The sequence below is a fragment of the Nicotiana sylvestris genome, chromosome 7 (assembly GCF_000393655.2).
Source record: "Nicotiana sylvestris chromosome 7, ASM39365v2, whole genome shotgun sequence".
Classification (NCBI taxonomy): Eukaryota; Viridiplantae; Streptophyta; class Magnoliopsida; order Solanales; family Solanaceae; genus Nicotiana; species Nicotiana sylvestris.
Window position 1 is genome coordinate 111,572,399 of NC_091063.1, and position 10,353 is coordinate 111,582,751.

General features: G+C 37.1%; 1 protein-coding gene across 1 annotated transcript; it reads right to left on the reverse strand.

Moving 5' to 3' along the window:
* Window positions 1-627: 627 nt before the first annotated feature.
* LOC104213173 (uncharacterized) lies at window positions 628-9,366 on the reverse strand. Its single transcript, XM_009762614.2, has 9 exons — window positions 8,565-9,366; window positions 6,294-6,479; window positions 5,847-5,939; window positions 4,978-5,160; window positions 4,781-4,883; window positions 4,393-4,578; window positions 2,330-3,477; window positions 1,333-2,099; window positions 628-1,224 (listed from the first exon to the last, which is right to left on the reverse strand). Exons 1-9 carry the CDS (start codon window positions 8,790-8,792, stop codon window positions 1,164-1,166), a joined length of 2,955 nt encoding a protein of 984 aa, XP_009760916.1. The 5' UTR covers window positions 8,793-9,366; the 3' UTR covers window positions 628-1,163.
* Between the last annotated feature and the right edge of the window lie 987 nt (window positions 9,367-10,353).

Sequence of the window (10,353 nt, forward strand, 5' to 3'; positions counted from 1 at the left end):
AAAAAGTTTATTTTTATTGGAAAATTTAGTATTATACAATTTGTTGGAATAACCGGTCAAACTAAACCATTGACTCTCTAGCAAAGCTTGTTGTTCTTGTTCCAACAACACGGTAGCATTTATGAAACATCTAAGGGGTCGTTTGGTATGAGGTATAAGAAGGTATAGTGCTGATATAAAAAATTAATACCACCTTAATACTTTGTTTGGTTAGCAAACCTGGTATAAGTTATCCCGGGATTAAAATTAGTACCGGGATAACTTATACCATGTAGAGGGTGGGGTAATTAGTGTCGGGATAACTTATACCTTCTTAGAAATTATGCAATTATCATTTTAAATACAACATACCAAACAGTGGATAAAAAATAATACCAGGATAACTAATCCTAGCATAAGATCTTCAATTTACACTTAGAACCCTATAGAAGAAATAAACACTAGTTAGAAGGGTTGAAACATCAAGTAGCTTGTTTTATCTTCTCACAAAGAAAGACCAATATTTAGATCCTACAATGTAGACCCAAGAAGTTGATGCCTTGGTACCGAGAATGAGTTACAAGTCCATCTAATTCCGATTTAAATCTTTTTATTAAAAAAAAAAAGGTACTAATGCAGTACTAAGAATTCATCAATAATATGCTATGCAGCAGTCACAGTTATTAGCATTAATGCATGACGGTCAAATGAAACACAAGGCTCACTTCCCATTGTGTTCTTTATCAAATATTCTATCCAATATCATGGAATTATCCACAACATAACACACAAAACCCACAAGATTGATGATGAATTATCCCAAAAGATGTAGTAACTAAGAAGACAGTGCCAAGCGGCTACAATCTGTCCTGAACCTCTGAACGCGATAATCAGGAATTATCACATTCACAGTGAGGGTATACTGCCAAAAGAACTGTACAATGAGCTTTTTTTCCCCTACCTTTTTTACATTTATATAAATATTATGGCACAACAACCGAGAAAATTAGTAATGTACTTAATAAAGCCAAGAAAGAGTCAAAAAGACATACTCTGCTTTAGTATCTATAACTTTATCTCCCCAGTCTCTATCTCCTGTCTGCCTAGAATCTCTGTTTCTGTTAACATCTATGGTACAAATTCCCATTCAGTCTCTAGACAAGTCGAAAATCAGTCTACAACTTTCACAGGGACAGAGTAGGGAACTCATCTTCATTCTTAAGGCGGAATAAATGACCTGAAGTCCTGAAAGCCCAAATCAGAAAGTGCTTTAGATAGCTTTTCCGGCAACAAAGTTCAAAGGACCAAACTACTTCCCACAAGTCCAACAATAACATAACATTGTCATCCTACCTGTCATTTTTACCCAATGCTGGTTTTGAACATGACACACTGCGCGAGACACTCGGGACCGGGAGCACATCGTCCGAGGAGTGTGTAAGCACATCCTTGGTAAGCTTCCCCACAGATCCAAATTCTAGTCTACATGATCTTGAGAAATCATTGGCATGAGAATTATCAATATGGCGATGAGAATGGCCCGATATGGCAAACTCCCCATGACCTTGAACAATGGATTGTACACCTGAACCCTCTTGGGTGCATTTTCCCGAAGAGTTAGTCTCAGAAAAAGTAGGAACCCGACCATTAATGTGATGAGGTTGGCCTGATACAGCAAATTCCCCATGACTTTGAACAGTAGATAGTACACCTGAAACCTCTTGCGTGCATTTTCCCAAAGAGTTACTGTCAGAAAAAGCAGGAACCCAACCATTAATATGATGAGGTTGGCCCGATACAGCAAACTCCCCATGACTTTGAACAGTAGATTGTACACCTGAAACCTCTTGGGTGCATTTTCCCAAAGAGTTAGTGTCAGAAAAAGATGGAACCCAACCATTAATATGATGAGGTTGGCCCGGTACAGCAAACTCCCCATGACTTTGAACAGTAGATTGTACACCTGAAACCTCTTGGATGCATTTTCCCGAATAGTTAGTTTCAGAAAAAGCAGGAACCCAACCGTTAATGTGGTTGCTATTATACATGTACAACTGAGTATAAGTTCCGGATGCCAGATTCCGGTCCCATCCTTTAGGTATCTCCGGACAAGAATAATTCTGCAAGACATCCAAATAAAATCTTTACAAAAATGGAGCTTCACAAAAATTATTGACGAAAACAGAGCCTTGCATATTAAATATGCTCAGACATTCCTAAAAGAAAAAAGAGGAGAATCAAATCAAAAAGACCCCAAGCTTTAGAAAGGGAAGACTGGCATACTTAGAGAAACTGAAATACGTGAAAAAAGAGGAAAGAGAAGCCTGCAGAAAAAGGAGGAAACAAATACCGTATTCAGAGAGTAAGTGCCTGTTCCCTGTGCCGATTCTTTCACTTCGGAACTTAACATAGCAGTAGATGGTAGAGAGTAACAAGAAAGTTGAACAGTTGGACACACAAGCATATTATTCATATTCATTTGCGAGAAAGGTTGATGTCTCTGCGGCATTGATTGTTGGACAGTATGCCAGAAGTTTTCACTTTGAAACCAAGATGGTGACGATGGATAATTGGACAGTGCAGGTGCTGACAAAGAAAACCCATGGCAACATTGTCCATAAAGCAAACTGCGTATATGGCTATCATAGTCCCCATTTAGGTCGGCTAAAGGATTTATAGCTTCCATATCTCCAGCCAAGCTAGCAGAGTCCTTTTCTCGTATATCAAGGGATAAACTTTCTAAAATGCTGGTCTTTGGGCTCGAGATTGCTGAACCACCAGACCAGATGTCCTCGCTATACTCTGTACCTGACTGGTATATGCTGCTGCTCTCCAGAGGGTTATCTCTGGTTTCTACCCAAAAATCAGAGCCCAACTTCTCATCAATACAATCAGATAAGTCACTCTGGCACAAACTTCCAGGCCCACAGTTCCCATGTCCAGCACTTGGTTCACTGAAGTTACAATAAGTAGTGCTGTATTGCTTCCCAGAAGGAGAACTGATGTTATTTCCTGTACCTGAACACTCAGATGTACCATTCATAACATTCAGATTTGCAGAAATACAAGCTGCAAGATCATTTCCATCTCTAGATAGACAAAGTCCTGATACTGCTTGCCCATCTAAAAAGTAGCCATTTCCTGACACCATACATGACAAAACCCCATTCATCGAGTTACTCTCCAGTGCAGATCTTGGTATTGAATATTTATAAACCATTTCCACATTATCATTCTCCAAATCACCCTCTGAAAATTTGAGCAGAATGTCATCCTCACAATAAAATTCAGCAGGGAACAATGAAGAAAATGTGCCTTCATCATCAAAATTTGGGCCAGAATTCTGTAAATGAGCAAAATGTTTGCATCCATGCCTCTCAAGGGTGTTTGCAAAGAACTTCTTGATCTCATTGGCAACTTTATCAGATGGTGACAAAAGAATGCGCCCAAGCTTGCAGGCCCCATACTTAAAAGCCCTACGTATTCGATGGAAACTACCTGGAGGCAATCAAAGTAATAATCTAGACGTGATGAATAAAAAGAAGGAAACAAATCCACCAATATTACCAACAGAAAACACCAAAAACATGCTCTTATATCTAACATAGTTGGTACAAATCATATGCTAAAGCTTACAAGTATAGGAACTTCTCGAAAAACTTATCTGTTCCTACGCAGGTCATGGTGATAGAAATTATATATGCTCCAATACTGACCTCCAGTTAGAGAATAGTCATTTAAGTAGAAATGCGTGATTACTCATAAGGTATTGGCTATAAATGAAAAGGTCTCTACTACAAGTATTTGTTTATCAGGGATCTAGAAAGAGGTAACAAGTACATCTTTTGCCAGTAATTCAATGAATAAATTTGACCACTTGATGTCCTTGAATCCAATCAAACGGTAACTTTAGTAATCCTGTTCTGGGAAAAAATCAGAATGCAAAGAAATATAGGAACTCTTACGAAGAATCCAGAAAAAGATTTCTTCTAATACTCAATGACCAAAACCACAGAACCAGATCATAAGATTCTTTAAATTCTTTACAACATTCTCCAAGTAAACAAAGTACAAGAAAATGTGAAGGGGGAACCGGTGCGTTTCAATTTATGTACCGTAGTTTGACTTGGAACAAAGTTTATGAAGAAAAAAGAAAACTTTTGAAATTTGTGGTATTAAACATGACATAATAGTTGTGTGGCTTGAAACTTGTGGTCTTAAACATTCCACAACATTTATGCGGCTATAAAAGCTTCTCATTAAGGGTAAGATGGGTAAAATTAAATTGTTTCCAAATATAAAAATGTCAATTATTTTCGGAACGAACTAATAAGTAAGGCGTGTCACATAAATCGAACGGGAGGGAGTAATTATCTTCTTGGTACAAAGTAGAAAGTAATGATTCAAGCTTACCTCTGTGGACACTGCGCCCCAGGTTATTATTTTCTTTCAAGGGGTCAATTATATTTAGATATTTTTGTTGAAATGCTCGTGTGTTCATCTCAACGTCTCTGGATGGAACTGAGAACATTTCCATACAGTTTCTCAAGAACTCCTCACTAAGCAACACATTGTTCCTTACATTATCTGGCATATCAACTGCAGAGAGAGAAAAGAGATAACCATAAGTAAAGCATTGAAGAAGGATATATCAAATTCTTCCTGCCACTAAACCATAAAAAGATATCCAATCATTTTGTACGTTCATGCATGACCATAGCCAAAAATTCGTAGAGGGTCATAAACATGTTAGAGATAGTACAAGCAACTTATAAAGAATGAAAAAATATGCACTGCTTACCCACTATGTCAGGAAGGGATGCTTTGCGAACTGGACCATTCAAACTGACACAATAGATGTCCCAATCAAATTTGCTGTAATAATCCAAAAATCGGTAGAGAACCTAAAAGAGAGCAAGAAAATGACTATTAAATAGAATCATGCATGCATACGAACCGAAAATGTCCAAAACTGACAAGCATGAAGCAAGCACTTACCTCTAAAGGACCACTTAATGATGAATGGAACATATGAAATATATATAAGACCAGAATTTCCAAAGCATATGTGGAAATCAGCCCGTGGTGTGCACCAAGAATACGGCTTTCATAATAGCACCAAGCCTTTGCCAAAATAATGCTTCGCTTGAAAAGATGATTTTTACCAACAAAACGGTCTATCTATGCTCAAGGAACAAAGAAATCAAGAAGAATATAGGATCAGATACTCATAACCACATCTGACATTAAACAGAGTAATACGATTGTACTTATGACATATGGCTGTCCGAACTTGCACAGAAAGTAGAAGGGAGATAAGCAAATGCTCTGCGGAGTTTGAGTCTACAAGCTGACCCAAGTCCCAACAACAAGTGAACAGATCACATTTATGACATTTATTATATCTCTTTTCTAAACATCCTCCCCAAACCCCACTTGCGGGAATATAGTGGGTATGTTGTTATTGTTGTTGCTTTTTTAAACACAAACTGGAAGGAAAGATAGGTAAGCACACTGCAGAGAGGAAGTTAAGAGTAGATGTCAACACCATCATACATATATAACTAGCGAAGTTACTAACAGTTGAAAATAAACATTGTCTGGGATTTGGGGACACGGTCAGGAAAGAGAGACAAGATCTGACTACTCATTATCCTACATCATCGAACACTGAACTGCCCCAGTGAATCAATACCTAAACCCAGAAAAGGGTTTAGTCTGTGCCATAGATGCTTATAGAATTATTTCACATTCCTCCATAATCGAGATCCTCGCAACAATCTTTCCTAAAAATTAGCACACAATTGAACTATCACACAAGTTCCAACAAGATTATGTGAATATTGACAATATGCTCTGAGCTTTACCTGCTCAAGGAAACAAAGGGAACAGAGTCCTCCTAGCTGATTAAAGGATATGTCAATCACAGTATTCTGTACAAGGCATTTCACGAGCTTTACCTGCCACCAGCAATCCAAATTTCTCAATAATAAAACAATCAGAAGATCAATTAAGCATAGGTGATAAAACTACTTAATTATTACACACTATTAATAGATTCTTCAAGACAACCAAAATGCTAAAACAAAATTGTCGATCTAAAATCACAATGTAAACCTCCAAATAAATTAAGAACGATGAAGGTTCCACTATGCCTATAATCAAATAAACTTCCTTGAGCAGCAGCATATTGAGAAAATATTTGTGAAAACAACTAGAAACTGCAGAGAGCTGCGAAGAATTTTATTCATTCAACTTGTTTCATAGAATCTTGAAAACAAAACACTTCCACCATAAAGATTTAGAGAAAAAACCTCAGCATCAATGAATTGGGCATCCTTGACATCAAACTCAGCATTTTCTCTATTTTCCTCTTCCTGTAGAACAGCAAGAACATCACGGGCCAATGCCTCTTCACCATAATTACTGCTCAGTGCAGTCAAATCGATGTCACCATCAGGAAGGTACGTCTTCAATGGTACAGATCCATATGGAAAAACCTGTACAAGAAGCAATCAGCCTCAGCATTATTCAGTTACCGAAAAAGAAAAGCAAAGTTTTCCTATTGACTAGTTCAGTTCAAGGATCATCAGTTGGAAAGTAAGGTAATTCTTTGTTTAAGAAAAAAAAAATCGCATAGTTCAATCTGCAGCAAGATCTTCCATATTCAACCAATATCAGAAAAACAACCGGGACCTAATCTGAAGTGAGAATAGTTTAACAATTTTTACCCGAAATTCAGATCATAAGCAATAAGATGATTTCTTTTTCATTTCACATCAAACTTCGATTACATATCACTAGAAAATTTAAAACTAAATGATACTAATAAGATTAACGCTGTAATATGTCATAGATATGTAAATGCATGCTATAACAAGTTAAAAACAATGTAAAGCCATTGACAACCACAAAATTACATCTTATAACTCAGAAATATTTTGGTCTACCATCCAGAAATTAGTTAAGTACATGTCATGTTTGAGGAGCGCTAATTTAAAGGTCAATCCATAATCCTCTAAAAGACCTTCGCAGTAACCTGTCAAACCAATAAATCCTTATAGAGGCCAATTAATCAGGTTCCAGGAAAAGCCCATCCCGCAACCATACGTCAAACTATCAACATACTATTTATTCTATAAGACCAAAAATCAGATAACGACACATAACATTCTTTCGAGATTTTCAAGCCCCAATATCTGGAAATGACATGAATATTTTAACAAATAGCATTTCTTAAACCTGTTGTAAGGAACACATGCATTATGACCTATGTTGCGCGGACTCTCCAAAACAGCTGCCGCACCCGGGTTGGATCCTCCAAAAATGCACTACTTTTGGAGGATCCGACACGCACCCATCCACATTTTCCGAGAGGCCGAGCAACATAGATTAAGACAAAATTAAGCATCCAATAGATTAGGCTAAATCTGCAGTAGGATATCTGCTAACCATAGCACTTGGATTAGGTTAAAACTGTGGTAGGATATGCACAAACACAGAAGTGAAAGAATAAAGTATGATCATGAACTTCAAAAGAAATTGAATTGATTCAGAGGTATATATAGAATCATCTTAAAGGCGCTACTAATGACTTGACAGAAAAAGAAACATCAAATAGCTCGAAGAGGAGTGTCATTAGTAAGAAAATGGCTAGCTGCTAGATATTTCTACAACTTTCTAGGTGAACCATCAAAAGTTCAAACTTGATGCAGTCGGAGCACGACTCCATGCTCGTAGCTGAAAAGGCAGTTATACTTCTATTAGTAAAGTAAAAAATGCATAAGATAGACCATTCATCTTTCTCTTCTATTGGTGTACTGATGGGCAGATATAATTTTGGTAAAGGAGTATAACTGCCAGAAGCAAATTTGTGGCTGAACACCAAGATTGCAGTAATTCTATCGCATGATTCGGAAAGGCCCACAATAAATACCGATGAATAGATATAATTTTGGTAGGTGAGGATAACTGTCAGAAGCAATTTCGAGGCTTAACACCACAAGATACTGCCAAGATTATAGTAATTCTATCCAACAACAACAACAACAACCCAGTATAATCCCACTTAATGGGGTCTGGGGAGGGTAGTGTGTACGCAGACCTTACCCCTACCCTGGGTAGAGAGGCTGTTTCCAAATAGACCCCGGTATCCTTCCCTCCAAGAACTTCCCACCTTGCTCTTGGGGAGACTCGAACTCACAACCTCTTGGTTGGAAGTGGAGGTTGCTTACCATCAGAGCAACCCCTCTTGTCAAGTAATTCTATCCAATGATGCTAAAAAGCCCAAAACAACTTTGATACTCTTTTTTGTTTCTCCTTCTTGCGCACCGGTACCATCATAGATTAGTAAAAAGAAGCCAAACATTAAATAGAACCTTCTCTACACAGAAATCTAAGCTATCAGATATAAAAAGCGGGTCAGAGAATAATCATAACCTCAATTAGCATTAATTAAATAAAAACAAGTAGTAATCAATTTCCCATTGAGTGAAAGGAATGCAGCTTAACAACTGAATTCAACAACACAACTAACTGTAGAGGGAAAAAAAAGGCATGCAAACTGAAAAAGGGAATTAACTGACCTCACAACCAAGGGAACATCGAATGAGTCTTTGCACGTAATCAATCACATCTTTTCTCTTTTCCTCAGTGTCAAGAGTTGGGTGAATACAATTCACCACTTCCTGAATGGTTTCTTCAGCAAGAAGCCAACGGTCCTCGCTAATTGACATAGGATCAGGGCTAGACAACAAGCTCCAACGTTGCTCCATTATCGTAACAGGGCTGTTTGTACCTCCGCAAGAACCCATAACAAATAACAACCAAAATTATATACCTAATTATCCCCAAAACAGAGCCTAGGGTTTTTGATAAGGCATCTGCGGCGGAGAAATACGACTGGTATTGGACTACATGGAAAATCTAGAGAGAGAGAGAGGGGGGAGGAGGAGAAAGGGGGTTAGAGAGAGAAAATCGGATAATATATATAGAATCTATATGTATATGTGTTGTTAAATCTGGTAGTATTAATATCAAAGAAGAAAAAAATGAGAACGTAAAATTCGGTGAAGGAGACAATTCACAATTGCCCCCACGCTTCTAATTCTAAATTCTAAATTCTAAATAAAAAAAGAAAAAAGAAAAAGAAAAACCCTCCACTCCTCAGAACTCAAACCGTGTCTCTATCTGCATGAAATTTGTATCTTTACACTGTGCTATATTTATAGGTATAGGTGTACAGGTTTGGTTTGATTGTGTTCTTGAATTGCCGCGAGTCGATTTTGCGACGCCACGAAAGGGGAAGCCTGAATATTACAGATTCATTTTTGTGTCCTTTTTGGATACGACGTCGTTTATTTGACCTTTTCTTCCTTCCCTCCAATCCCTTTTTTTATGATTGGGATTCCTGGGACGATGGTGGGCTCCGTTACATGTGCTGCTAATTTTAATATATATATATATATATATATTTATTTTGTTTGTTTTTTCATGAATAAATAAATATAACTCCAAAAGGCAATAACGATATGAAACTCCTGTCACCGGGTAATTCCATTTGATGGCTCGACCTCAACTACCAATCCCCCCTCTCCCCGCCAAGATATCCCAATTACATCGGACTTGCCAAAATAAAAAACTTTATTTTGTGTTTCATACAACTGACACTAGTTGTACAATTTTTTTTTGTCTCACAGTTTTGTGGATCCAGATTTTTTGTGGACCCAGAAGTGTAAGATTGAGATGAGACAAAAAAGAGCCTCATACAACTAACAACTTGTTTGGATGGTTGTTACCCACGGAATCGTATGGTATTGTTACTTAAATACAATATTTATTTTGATTGTACTTAAATTTTATTGTATCATATCGTTAAATCCGTCGTTACATAACGACAGAATGTGTCACTTTATGTAACGACCGATATGGTGTGGTCGCGTCGTTACCTTGTCTTTTTCTCTCAATCTCGCCATTTATTATTATTAAATAATTTTATTTTATCATTTACCCTACCTTTTTGTATTCTAATTTTATCATGTATCATAATTTTTCTTTATAATATTGCAAGTTTATTCTTCATATTGCTTGTGTGTAATATCATGAAATGATGGCGAGCGACACAATCTATCCAAACATTGTATTTATCAAATGATACAGTACAATACAATACAGTACGATACGATACATTATAAAACGATGTGTAACAACCATCCAAACAAGGTGTAATGTAAATTGTGTGAGACACACAATAAAACTACTCCGCCAAAACCCCAAATATTATAAAGATAACCCCTTAGGTCAATGGAAAAAGCAAATAGCTACTTTAGAGATTTAATCAATTTACATTATGATGACGGGGACAAATTTGATCTT

Bases quoted from the DNA above. Each gene is read 5' to 3' on its own strand.
- LOC104213173 (XM_009762614.2), bottom strand. From the start codon at position 8,792: ATGGGTTCTTGCGGAGGTACAAACAGCCCTGTTACGATAATGGAGCAA. The intron at 6,480-8,564 runs GTCAGTTAATTC...CTTCTTGTACAG, and splicing joins GATGTTCCCTTGGTTGTGAG to GTTTTTCCATATGGATCTGT. The intron at 5,161-5,846 runs GTAAAGCTCAGA...CCTTGAGCATAG, and splicing joins CCCTTTGTTTCCTTGAGCAG to ATAGACCGTTTTGTTGGTAA.